Source organism: Oncorhynchus clarkii, chromosome 7 (assembly GCF_045791955.1).
Source record: "Oncorhynchus clarkii lewisi isolate Uvic-CL-2024 chromosome 7, UVic_Ocla_1.0, whole genome shotgun sequence".
Taxonomy (NCBI): domain Eukaryota; kingdom Metazoa; phylum Chordata; class Actinopteri; order Salmoniformes; family Salmonidae; genus Oncorhynchus; species Oncorhynchus clarkii.
This window is the reverse complement of record NC_092153.1, coordinates 6,270,723-6,285,322: the sequence shown is the minus strand read 5'-3', so window position 1 is coordinate 6,285,322 and position 14,600 is coordinate 6,270,723. Positions and strand designations below refer to the sequence as shown.

Here is a 14,600-nt window from a genome sequence, read left to right as displayed (position 1 = left end):
ACCTGACTCCTCCCCCTCTAGTGCTGCTGGTTGATTACACTTGACTCCTCCCCCTCTAGTGCTGCTGGTTGATTACACCTTTCTCCTTTTTTAGTCTTTATATTTGTGTTGTCTTCAATCTTCTCCGCTGTCCTCTTCTCTCCATCTCTCCTCCTGCCGCCCGTCGGGACGCAGCCAAACGTCAAGCGTGGAAACTTAACCGCGTCGGTAGTCTGCGTAACATATACAGTAACAGCAACTGGGAAGGTAACTAACTAACTGGTTAACCCACCATGATGGAGAGAGTAACAACAACTGGGAAGATAACTAACTAACTGACTAGTTAACCCACCATGATGGAGAGAGTAACAGCAACGGGGAAGGTAACTAACTAACTGACTGGTTAACCCACCTCGATGGAGAGAGTAACAGCAACTGGGAAGGTAACTAACTAACTGACTAGTTAACCCACCATGATGGAGAGAGTAACAGCAACGGGGAAGGTAACTAACTAACTGACTGGTTAACCCACCATGATGGAGAGAGTAACAGCAACTGGGAAGGTAACTAACTAACTGGTTAACCCACTATGATGGAGAGAGTAACAGCAACTGGGAAGGTAACTAACTAACTGACTGGTTAACCCACCATGATGGAGAGAGTAACAGCAACTGGGAAGGTGACTAACTGACTGACTGGTTAACCCACCATGATGGAGAGAGTAACAGCAACTGGGAAGGTAACTAACTAATTGACTAGTTAACCCACCATGATGGAGAGATTAACAGCAACTGGGAAAGTAACTAACTGACTAGTTAACCCACCATGATGGAGAGAGTAACAGCAACTGGGAAGGTAACTAACTAACTGACTAGTTAACCCACCATGATGGAGAGAGTAACAGCAACTGGGAAGGTAACTAACTAACTGACTAGTTAACCCACTATGATGGAGAAAGTAACAGCAACTGGTAAGGTAACTAACTAACTGACTGGTTAACCCACCATGATGGAGAGAGTAACAGAAACTGGGAAGGTAACTAACTGACTGACTGGTTAACCCACCATGATGGAGAGAGTAACCACAACTGGGAAGGTAACTAACTAACTGACTAGTTAACCCACCATGATGGAGAGAGTAACAGCAACGGGGAAGGTAACTAACTAACTGACTGGTTAACCCACCATGATGGAGAGAGTAACAGCAACTGGGAAGGTAACTAACTAACTGACTAGTTAACCCACCATGATGGAGAGAGTAACAGCAACGGGGAAGGTAACTAACTAACTGACTGGTTAACCCACCATGATGGAGAGAGTAACAGCAACTGGGAAGGTAACTAACTAACTGACTAGTTAACCCACCATGATGGAGAGAGTAACAGCAACTGGGAAGGTAACTAACTAACTGACTAGTTAACCCACCATGATGGAGAGAGTAACAGCAACTGGGAAGGTAACTAACTAACTGACTAGTTAACCCACCATGATGGAGAGAGTAACAGCAACCGGGAAGGTAACTAACTAACTGACTGGTTAACCCACCATGATGGAGAGAGTAACAGCAACTGGGAAGGTAACTAACTAACTGACTAGTTAACCCACCATGATGGAGAGAGTAACAGCAACTGGGAAGGTAACTAACTAACTGACTGGTTAACCCACCATGATGGAGAGAGTAACAGAAACTGGGAAGATAACTAACTGACTGACTGGTTAACCCACCATGATGGAGAGAGTAACCACAACTGGGAAGGTAACTAACTAACTGACTAGTTAACCCACCATGATGGAGAGAGTAACAGAAACTGGGAAGATAACTAACTGACTGACTGGTTAACCCACCATGATGGAGAGAGTAACCACAACTGGGAAGGTAACTAACTAACTGACTAGTTAACCCACCATGATGAAGAGAGTAACAGCAACTGGGAAGGTAACTAACTGACTAGTTAACCCACCATGATGGAGAGAGTAACAGCAACTGGGAAGGTAACTAACTGACTGGTTAACCCACCATGATGGAGAGAGTAACAGCAACTGGGAAGGTAACTGACTAGTTAACCCACCATGATGGAGAGAGTAACAGCAACTGGGAAGGTAACTAACTAACTGACTGGCTAACCCACCATGATGGAGAGAGTAACAGCAACTGGGAAGGTAACTAACTAACTGACTGGTTAACCCACCATGATGGAGAGAGTAACAACAACTGGGAAGGTAACTAACTAACTGACTGGTTAACCCACCATGATGGAGAGAGTAACAGCAACTGGGAAGGTAACTAACTAACTGACTGACTGGTTAACCCACCATGATGGAGAGAGTAACAGCAACTGGGAAGGTAACTAACTAACTAACTGACTAGTTAACCCACCATGATGGAGAGAGTAACAGCAACTGGGAAGGTAACTAACTAACTAACTAACTAACTGACTAGTTAACCCACCATGATGGAGAGAGTAACAGCAACTGGCAAGGTAACTAACTAACTGACTGGTTAACCCACCATGATGGAGAGAGTAACAGCAACTGGGAAGGTAACTAACTGACTAGTTAACCCACCATGATGGAGAGAGTAACAGCAACTGGGAAGGTAACTAACTAACTGACTAGTTAACCCACCATGATGGAGAGAGTAACAGCAACTGGGAAGGTAACTAACTAACTGACTAGTTAACCCACCATGATGGAGAGAGTAACAGCAACTGGGAAGGTAACTAACTAACTGACTAGTTAACCCACCATGATGGAGAGAGTAACAGCAACTGGCAAGGTAACTAACTAACTGACTGGTTAACCCACCATGATGGAGAGAGTAACAGCAACTGGGAAGGTAACTAACTGACTAGTTAACCCACCATGATGGAGAGAGTAACAGCAACTGGGAAGGTAACTAACTAACTGACTAGTTAACCCACCATGATGGAGAGAGTAACAGCAACTGGCAAGGTAACTAACTAACTGACTGGTTAACCCACCATGATGGAGAGAGTACCAACAACTGGGAAGGTAACTAACTAACTGACTGGTTAACCCACCATGATGGAGAGAGTAACAGCAACTGGAAAGGTAACTAACTAACTGACTGGTTAACCCACCATGATGGAGAGAGTAACAGCAACTGGGAAGGTAACTAACTAACTGACTGGTTAACCCACCATGATGGAGAGAATTCACACACCCACTCCACCATGTCCACCTGTCTCCATCTTTGCCCTTTGACCTTTCTCAGTGGACATGTTTGGGCCTGATGTCCATGTGTACTTTCCTCTGCCCCCCCATCCCCCTGTCCCCCCTCTCACTGCCAAGTAAGACACCTTAGACACACAGAGCATCCTGGAGCATGCACTCTCTCTGGTGTCATGGACGTCAGTGCGTGTGTGTGTGTGTGTGTGGTGCCTTGTGACTTTTCTCCCCTGTGCTTCGGCAGTCCCCAACTTAACTTGTGGCTCATGGTTTTTACTGTATGTGATGGACAGCATCAGGCATCATAATCAACAGCAGGAAGAGTTCCCTATATTCCATTGGCCAACCCCCCCCCCCCTTATATTATGTACTTGTTCAATAAGAAATAAATATTTATTTCTTGAGACGTGAGCAATTGCTGCACTATTTTCCAGGTTATTAATGCTGTAAAATGGTGGTAATACTATAGGGAGTAATGACCTGTTTCACCAAGCAATACTGTGTGCACTGACATTTAACGCTTTTAATTTCTGTTTCCTGAGCCTCACCCCCCCTCCTTCCCCCTCTCCCTTTTTCCAGACGCATCCCCCCCCTCATTGCAGTCCCCAGACCCACCCAACCCCACATACACCCTCTCTCTGATGGGTTACTCTAGCAGGGCCTGGGCCTAAGCCCTGGTCCATCCACATGTTTAGTGCTGCCTTTCCTCTGTACTGCCTGGAATTGGTGAACGGTCTATATGATATTTGGGTGTGTATTGTTGTGCTGTTAAAGATTGGCCATGTCAGAGTTCACAAATTGCCCTGACGACAGCACCACTCTCTCGCTCTTTGCTCTCTCTCTCGCTCTCCCCTGTAGCTCAGAGCAGTGGTGTGATTACTACGAGTGGCGGGGCGATGGAGAGTGCGAGTGTGTCCCCCTGCGTGTGTGCCTGAAAGAGTATATCAAATAAAGGCTGATGTGTGTGTGTGTGTGTGTGTGTGTGTGTGTGTGTGTGTGTGTGTGTGTGTGTGTGCCCATTTCCCTTTGAGAAATCTCAGGTTAACAGATAGCTTATGTTGTGATACACATATCAAATCTAACCAACGGCCTTCTCACACTGCCAGACAGGTTTCAATTCAGGTTGCGCTATATCAGAGACGTATAGGAGACAGACAGACACAGGCTGTGGTATATCAGAGACGTATAGGAGACAGACAGACAGACAGACACAGGATGTGGTATATCAGAGACGTATAGGAGACAGACAGGATGTGGTGTATCATGGCAGTATAGGAGAGAGACAGACATGCTGTGGTATATCAGGGCAGTGAAGGCGCCAGACAGATGTGGTATAGAGGACAGACAGGCTGTGGTATATCAGGGCAGTATATGGGTCAGACAGGCTGTGGTATATCAGGGCAGTATAGGAGAGAGACAGGCTGTGGTATATCAGGGCAGTGTAGGAGACAGACAGGCTGTGGTATATCAGGGCAGTATAGGAGAGAGACAGGCTGTGGTATATCAGGGCAGTGTAGGAGACAGACAGGCTGTGGTATATCAGAGACGTATAGGAGACAGACAGACAGACACAGGCTGTGGTATATCAGAGACGTATAGGAGAGAGACAGGCTGTGGTATATCAGGGCAGTATAGGAGAGAGACAGGCTGTGGTATATCAGGGCAGTGTAGGAGACAGACAGGCTGTGGTATATCAGAGACGTATAGGAGACAGACAGGATGTGGTGTATCATGGCAGTATAGGAGAGAGACAGACAGGCTGTGGTATATCAGGGCAGTATAGGAGACAGACAAACATGCTGTGGTATATCAGGGCAGTGAAGGCGCCAGACAGATGTGGTATAGAGGACAGACAGGCTGTGGTATATCAGGGCAGTATATGGGTCAGACAGGCTGTGGTATATCAGGGCAGTATAGGAGACAGACATACAGGCTGTGGTATATCAGGGCAGTGTAGGAGACAGACAGACAGGCTGTGGTATATCAGGGCATTATAGTAGCCAGACAGGCTGTGGTATATCAGGGCAGTATAGGAGAGAGACAGACAGGCTGTGGTATATCAGGGCAGTATAGGAGACAGACAGGCTGTGGTATATCAGGGCAGTATAGGAGACAGACAGGCTGTGATATATCAGGGCAGTGTAGGAGACAGACAGGCTGTGGTATATCAGGGCAGTGTAGGAGACAGACAGACAGGCTGTGGTATATCAGGGCAGTATAGGAGACAGACAGGCTGTGGTATATCAGGGCAGTGTAGGAGACAGACAGACAGGCTGTGGTATATCAGGGCAGTGTAGGAGACAGACAGACAGGCTGTGGTATATCAGGGCAGTATAGGAGAGAGACAGACAGGCTGTGGTATATCAGGGCAGTATAGGAGACAGACAGACAGGCTGTGGTATATCAGGGCAGTATAGGAGACAGACAGACTGTGGTATATCAGGGCAGTATAGGAGACAGACAGGCTGTGGTATATCAGGGCAGTGTAGGAGATAGACAGGCTGTGGTATATCAGGGCAGTGTAGGAGACAGACATGCTGTGGTATATCAGGGCAGTGTAGGAGACAGACAGGCTGTGGTATATCAGGGCAGTGTAGGAGACAGACAGACTGTGGTATATCAGGGCAGTGTAGGAGACAGACAGGCTGTGGTATATCAGGGCAGTGTAGGAGACAGACAGGCTGTGGTATATCAGGGCAGTGTAAGAGACAGGCTGAGGCAGCCTGTCATGACTCATGACTCAGTGGGCCTCCCAGTAATGGCCACCTCATTTCAGGGTTTGCAGAGGAAAAGTGGGGGTGGGAGTGTTAGAAAGGGGGGGGTACACAGTTGCCTAATGCCCTTTCATTTTTATTTTGAAATTCATTAATCGACTTGAGAATGAGGAGGGGGAGGAGCGATGGGGGTTGGAACAGTATTAATTTATGCCTCGGCTAGCTGGGCTCGGCTTTCTGCATTGTTGGTTTCCATAATTGTCAAACAACCACCCCTTCTCTCCCCCTCTGCAGAGAAAAGCAGGAACATTTAATTATGATGAGAACATTGTTCCTGACCCCACAGGGCTTGTCAGCGTTTGAGGGGCGCGGCCCAATCTAGGACGAGACGACATCACAGTCCCAGGAGCTCTCTTACACAAATAGGGAGAGACACATCCTATAGGCCTCTTTAGGGACAGTATTTGACCTCTGCAGAAATACTTTAGGTCTTCAACTGTAGCTATGTCTCTAAGATGAAAATAAGCTTTAAGGTTGTAGGATGAGATGGAAGAGGTTATTTCAGATGAATCATGTAATCTAAAGACAGTGAGACATCTTCAGTCTCTTTACACATGCAGGAAGTTAAAGGCTCTTCAGGTTTCTAACTTATTTAGCCACAGGGCCTATCCTCCCATCCTTAGACAGGCAGAGAGAGATGTAGGGAGACAAAGGCCTTTCATTGTGGGTCTGAACACTCTGAAGCCAGAAGGGAACTTCAGCTTCACTGGTCTCTGAGAGGAAGCCAATTAGCTAAATGAGTGAGTGAGGAAATGGAGGAGAGGAGTAAATGGTTTGGCTCCTCTAGCCTGACTCTCTCTCTCTCTCTCTGGCCGTTCTCCCTTTTGTCGGCTGATTAAACTTGTAATCTTCTCCCAGGGAGGTGATCAGACCTCCACTCCCAGACAGAACACATCACAAAGCTGTCAGTGATTACTAGTCTATTCTAACTGGTTCACTAGTGCTGGAATGTATTATGGAAGTATAGAGGTTTCATGCACTCCAGAGCCATAAGCTGTTAACACAGCTACCACCAATGTAGCTAGCTTCCACTGATGACAAGTCAGTCACTACAAGACCGTGGTGCTGCTGCCCTCACCGGTTCCTCAGGTAGTCCTATTGAGAAGCACTCTGATTAGCACATGCTGGAGGGCTGATGGGGGGTGAGGAGGGGGCTGATTGGCTCCTCATTATGTAATTGGGCCCCCTGTCTCTTCTCATTGGAGTAAATTGTAAACGGAACCAGGTTGGTGTCTGATCTCCCTCATCAGAGGGTCTCTTGTTAGAACCAGCTGTGCCCTTCCCTCCCTTCCCACCCTGCCATGTTCCTCCACTTCACCTCTTCTTCAATCCCTCCTTTTGTTCTTAACAGCTTCCAAATGTGACCTCGCAAATGAGACACACACACACAATGTCAGGGCTTTGGCGTTAACTGTGAAAGAGCCTACGTCACTCTCTAAAACAGAGTCCTCATTGGCCCCATTTAGCCTATGTTGGGTGAGGTTTGGGTAGCAGATCCATGTGTTCCCCTCTAGGGGGGGGGGGGGGGGGGGGGGGGGGGGGGGGGGGTTGTGATTGTAATGACTAGCCTTTATTCTGGACCACTGATAGCTAAGGGTCCTGGGGTGGCCACTGGGGGCCACAGGGCCTGTAATTGGGGGGATATCCTGGCCGCAGGGGGACGGATGTGGAGGGGTTCTAGAGGTCACTCGGATCTGTGGTAGAGCTGACAGACTGTCCTGCTCTGTTCCACTGAAAAAGGTTTTGACGAGATGGAATACAGCTACAGACAGAAGTGACTTTTGTAGCAGGTTAGGAGAATTAACATAGCAGGTTAGGAGAATTAACATAGCAGGTTAGGAGAACTAGCGTAGCAGGTTAGGAGAATTAACATAGCAGGTTAGGAGAATTAACGTAGCAGGTTAGGAGAACTAACATAGCAGGTTAGGAGAATTAACATAGCAGGTTAGGAGAATTAACATAGCAGGTTAGGAGAACTAACATAGCAGGTTAGGAGAACTAGCGTAGCAGGTTAGGAGAATTAACATAGCAGGTTAGGAGAACTAGCGTAGCAGGTTAGGATAATTAACATAGCAGGTTAGGAGAATTAACATAGTAGGTTAGGATAATTAACGTAACAGGTTAGGAGAATTAACGTAACAGGTTAGGAGAATTAACATAGCAGGTTAGGATAATTAACGTAGCAGGTTAGGAGAACTAGCGTAGCAGGTTAGGAGAATTAACATAGCAGGTTAGGAGAATTAACATAGCAGGTTAGGAGAACTAGCGTAGCAGGTTAGGAGAACTAGCGTAGCAGGTTAGGGGAACTAGCGTAGCAGGTTAGGAGAACTAGCGTAGCAGGTTAGGGGAACTAGCGTAGCAGGTTAGTGAAACTAGCGTAGCAGGTTAGGGGAACTAACGTAGCAGGTTAGGGGAACTTACTGGCACAGTGGCATTGTCATGCTGGAGGGACATGTCAGAATGAGCCTGCAGGAAGGGTACCACATGAGGGAGGAGGGTGTCTTCCCTGTAACACAAAGCGTTGAGATTGTCTGTAATGACAACAAGCTCAGTCCGATGATGCTGTGACACACCGCCCCAGACCATGACGGACCCTCCACCTCCAAATCGATCCCGCTCCAGAGTACAGGCCTCGATGTAACGCTCATTCCTTCAACGATAAACGCAAATCCGACCATCACCCCGGTGAGACAAAACCTTGAAGAGCACTTTTTTCCAGTCCTGTCTGGTCCAGCGACGGTGGGTTTGTGCCCATAGGTGACGTTGTTGCCGGTTATGTCTGGTGAGGACCTGCCTTAGAACAGGCCTACAAGCCCTCAGTCCAGCCTCTCTCAGCCTATTGCAGACAGTCTGAGCACTGATGGAAGGATTGTGCGTTCCTGGTGTAACTCGGGCAGTTGTTGTTGCCATCCTGTACCTGTCCCGCAGGTGTAATGTTCGGATGTACCGATCCTGTGCAGGTGTTGTTACACGTGATCTGCCGCTGTGAGGACGATCAGCTGTCCGTCCTGTCTCCCTGTAGCGCTGTCTTAGGCGTCTCACAGTACGGACATTGCAATTTATTGCCCTGGCCACATCTGCAGACCTCGTGCCTCCTTGCAGCATGCCAAAGACATGTTCACTCAGATGAGCAGGGACCCTGGGCATCTTTCTTTTGGTGTTTTTCAGAGTCAGTAGAAAGGCCTCTTTAGTGTCCTAAGTTTTCTTAACAGTGACCTTAATTGCCTACCGTCTGTAAGCTGTTAGTGTCTTAACGAACGTTCCACAGGTGCATGTTCATTAATTGTTTATGGTTCATTGAACAATAATGGGAAACAGTGTTTAAACCCTTTACAATGAAGATCGGTGAAGTTATTTGGATTTTTCCAAATTATCTTTCAAAGACAGGGTCCTGAGTTTGTGTGTGTGTGTGTGTGGCAGTGCATTAGGTGTGTGTGTGTGTGTGTGTGTGTGGCAGTGCATTAGGGGTGTATGTAGCAGTGCAATAGATGTGTGTATGCCACCAACCCTAAAAGTGACCCTCTCTTTCTCTCCCTCCCTATATCCCTCTGTCCTCCAGAACAAGAGGAGAACTTTGAGTTGACCATTGTGTCTTTGACGGGCCAGACGTGGCACTTTGAGGCCACCTCGTACGAGGAGAGAGACGCCTGGGTCCAGGCCATCGAGAGCCAAATCCTAGCCAGCCTGCAGTCCTGTGAGAGCAGCAAGGCCAAGGTACCGTACTACAATATTACAATACTGTTACACTACTATTACACTACGGTTACAATACTGTACTATTACACTACGGTTACAATACTGTACTATTACACTACGGTTACAATACTAGACTATTACACTACGGTTACAATACTGTACTATTACACTACGGTTACAATACTAGACTATTACACTACGGTTACAATACTGTACTATTACACTACGGTTACAATACTGTACTATTACACTACGGTTACAATACTGGACTATTACACTACGGTTACAATACTGTACTATTACACTACGGTTACAATACTAGACTATTACACTACGGTTACAATACTGTACTATTACACTACGGTTACAATACTAGACTATTACACTACGGTTACAATACTGTACTATTACACTACGGTTACAATACTGTACTATTACACTACGGTTACAATACTGTTACACTACTATTACACTATGGTTACAATACTGTACTATTACACTACGGTTACAATACTAGACTATTACACTACGGTTACAATACTATTACACTACGGTTACAATACTGTACTATTACACTACGGTTACAATACTGTACTATTACACTACGGTTACAATACTGTACTATTACACTACGGTTACAATACTGTACTATTACACTACGGTTACAATACTGTTACACTACTATTACACTACGGTTACAATACTACAATATTACACTACGGTTACAATGCTACAATATTACACTACGGTTACAATACTATACTATTACACTACGGTTACAATACTGTACTATTACACTACGGTTACAATACTGTACTATTACACTACGGTTACAATACTGTTACACTACTATTACACTACGGTTACAATACTACAATATTACACTACGGTTACAATACTACAATATTACACTACGGTTACAATACTACAATATTACACTACGGTTACAATACTACAATATTACACTACGGTTACAATACTACAATATTACACTACGGTTACAATACTACAATATTACACTACGGTTACAATACTGTACTATTACACTACGGTTACAATACTGTTACACTACTATTACACTACGGTTACAATACTACAATATTACACTACGGTTACAATACTAGACTATTACACTACGGTTACAATACTGTACTATTACACTACGGTTACAATACTGTACTATTACACTACGGTTACAATACTAGACTATTACACTACGGTTACAATACTGTACTATTACACTACGGTTACAATACTAGACTATTACACTACGGTTACAATACTGTACTATTACACTACGGTTACAATACTAGACTATTACACTACGGTTACAATACTGTACTATTACACTACGGTTACAATACTAGACTATTACACTACGGTTACAATACTGTACTATTACACTACGGTTACAATACTAGACTATTACACTACGGTTACAATACTGGACTATTACACTACGGTTACAATACTGTACTATTACACTACGGTTACAATACTGGACTATTACACTACGGTTACAATACTGTACTATTACACTACGGTTACAATACTGGACTATTACACTACGGTTACAATACTAGACTATTACACTACGGTTACAATACTACAATATTACACTACGGTTACAATACTGTACTATTACACTACGGTTACAATACTAGACTATTACACTACGGTTACAATACTAGACTATTACACTACGGTTACAATACTGTACTATTACACTACGGTTACAATACTACAATATTACACTACGGTTACAATACTGTACTATTACACTACGGTTACAATACTGTACTATTACACTACGGTTACAATACTACACTATTACACTACGGTTACAATACTACAATATTACACTACGGTTACAATACTACAATATTACACTACGGTTACAATACTACAATATTACACTACGGTTACAATACTAGACTATTACACTACGGTTACAATACTGTACTATTACACTACGGTTACACTACTATACTATTACACCACGGTTACAATACTATTACACTACGGTTACAATACTATATTATTACACTACGGTTACAATACTATTACACTACGGTTACAATACTAGACTATTACACTACGGTTACAATACTATTACACTACGGTTACAATACTGTACTATTACACTACGGTTACAATACTGTACTATTACACTACGGTTACAATACTGTACTATTACACTACGGTTACAATACTGTACTATTACACTACGGTGACAATACTATTACACTACGGTTACAATACTACAATGTTACACTACGGTTACACTACTATACTATTACACTACGGTTACAATACTATTACACTAGGGTTACAATACTACAATATTACACTACGGTTACAATACTAGACTATTACACTTCGGTTACACTACTATACTATTACACTACGGTTACACTACTATACTATTACACTACGGTTACAATACTAAAATATTACAATGCTGTTACAGTACTATTACAGTACTGTTACACTATTACAATACTGGTACAGTGCTATTACAATGCTGTTACAGTCCTGTGACAGTACTATTAAAGTACTGTTACACTACTACTGTATACCACCCTATTACAATACTGTTTCACTACTATTACAATGCTGTTACAGTATATACCACACTATTACAATACTATACCACAATGTTACAATACTATACCGCACTAGTACAATACTATACCACACTGTTACAATACTATACCGCACTAGTAGAGTACTATTACAATACTGTTAGATTACTGATACACTACTATACCACTATACCACACTGTTACACTACTATACCACACTGTTACACTACTATACCACTATACCACACTGTACACTACTATACCACACTGTTACACTGCTATACCACACTGTTACACTACTATACCACTATACTACACCGTTACACTACTATACCACACTGTTACACTACTATACCACACTGTTACACTACTATACCACACTGTTACACTACTATACCACACTGTTACACTACTATACCACACTGTTACACTACTATACCACACTGTTACCATACTATTCCACTATACCACGCTGTTACACTACTATACCACGCTGTTACACTACTATACCACACTGTTACACTACTATACCACCCTGTTACACTACTATACCACACTGTTACACTACTATACCACACTGTTACACTACTATACCACACTGTTACACTACTATACCACACTGTTACCATACTATTCCACTATACCACGCTGTTACACTACTATACCACACTGTTACACTACTATACCACTATACCACACTGTTACACTACTATACCACACTGTTACACTACTATACCACACTGTTACACTACTATACCACACTGTTACACTACTATACCACACTGTTACCATACTATTCCACTATACCACCCTGTTACACTACTATACCACGCTGTTACACTACTATACCACACTGTTACACTACTATACCACCCTGTTACACTACTATACCACACTGTTACACTACTATACCACACCATTACACTACTATACCACACTGTTACCATACTATTCCACTATACCACCCTGTTACACTACTATACCACCCTGTTACACTACTATACCACGCTGTTACACTACTATACCACCCTGTTACACTACTATACCACACTGTTACTGTACTATTCCACTATACCACGCTGTTACACTACTATACCACCCTGTTACACTACTATACCACACTGTTACACTACTATACCACACTGTTACACTACTATACCACCACTATACCACCACTATACCACACTGTTACACTACTATACCACTATACCACACCGTTACACTACTATACCACACTAGTACAATACTATACCACACTGTTACAATACTATACCGCACTAGTAGAGTACTATTACAATACTGTTAGATTACTGATACACTACTATACCACTATACCACACTGTTACACTACTATACCACACTGTTACACTACTATACCACTATACCACACTGTACACTACTATACCACACTGTTACACTGCTATACCACACTGTTACACTACTATACCACTATACTACACCGTTACACTACTATACCACACTGTTACACTACTATACCACACTGTTACACTACTATACCACACTGTTACACTACTATACCACACTGTTACACTACTATACCACACTGTTACACTACTATACCACACTGTTACCATACTATTCCACTATACCACGCTGTTACACTACTATACCACGCTGTTACACTACTATACCACACTGTTACACTACTATACCACCCTGTTACACTACTATACCACACTGTTACACTACTATACCACACTGTTACACTACTATACCACACTGTTACACTACTATACCACACTGTTACCATACTATTCCACTATACCACGCTGTTACACTACTATACCACGCTGTTACACTACTATACCACACTGTTACACTACTATACCACTATACCACACTGTTACACTACTATACCACACTGTTACACTACTATACCACACTGTTACACTACTATACCACACTGTTACACTACTATACCACACTGTTACACTACTATACCACACTGTTACCATACTATTCCACTATACCACCCTGTTACACTACTATACCACGCTGTTACACTACTATACCACACTGTTACACTACTATACCACCCTGTTACACTACTATACCACACTGTTACACTACTATACCACACCATTACACTACTATACCACACTGTTACCATACTATTCCACTATACCACCCTGTTACACTACTATACCACCCTGTTACACTACTATACCACGCTGTTACACTACTATACCACCCTGTTACACTACTATACCACACTGTTACTGTACTATTCCACTATACCACGCTGTTACACTACTATACCACCCTGTTACACTACTATACCACACTGTTACACTACTATACCACACTGTTACACTACTATACCACCACTATACCACCACTATACCACACTGTTACAC

The 14,600-nt window shown here is 43.5% G+C and overlaps 1 protein-coding gene across 3 annotated transcripts in view; it reads left to right on the top strand.

Annotated features, from left to right (window-relative positions):
• The window catches only part of LOC139412768 (arf-GAP with GTPase, ANK repeat and PH domain-containing protein 1-like), a 189,014-nt gene that overhangs the window by 139,982 nt on the left and 34,432 nt on the right, over positions 1-14,600 (top strand). For 2 of the 3 annotated variants that reach the window (XM_071159467.1, XM_071159466.1), the window contains exon 14: positions 9,501-9,655. In XM_071159467.1, the coding sequence (XP_071015568.1) occupies positions 9,501-9,655 (155 nt within the window). Of the gene's footprint in view, positions 1-174; positions 247-9,500; positions 9,656-14,600 lie in introns of all 3 variants that reach the window. The other variant, XM_071159465.1, reaches the window with a different exon arrangement.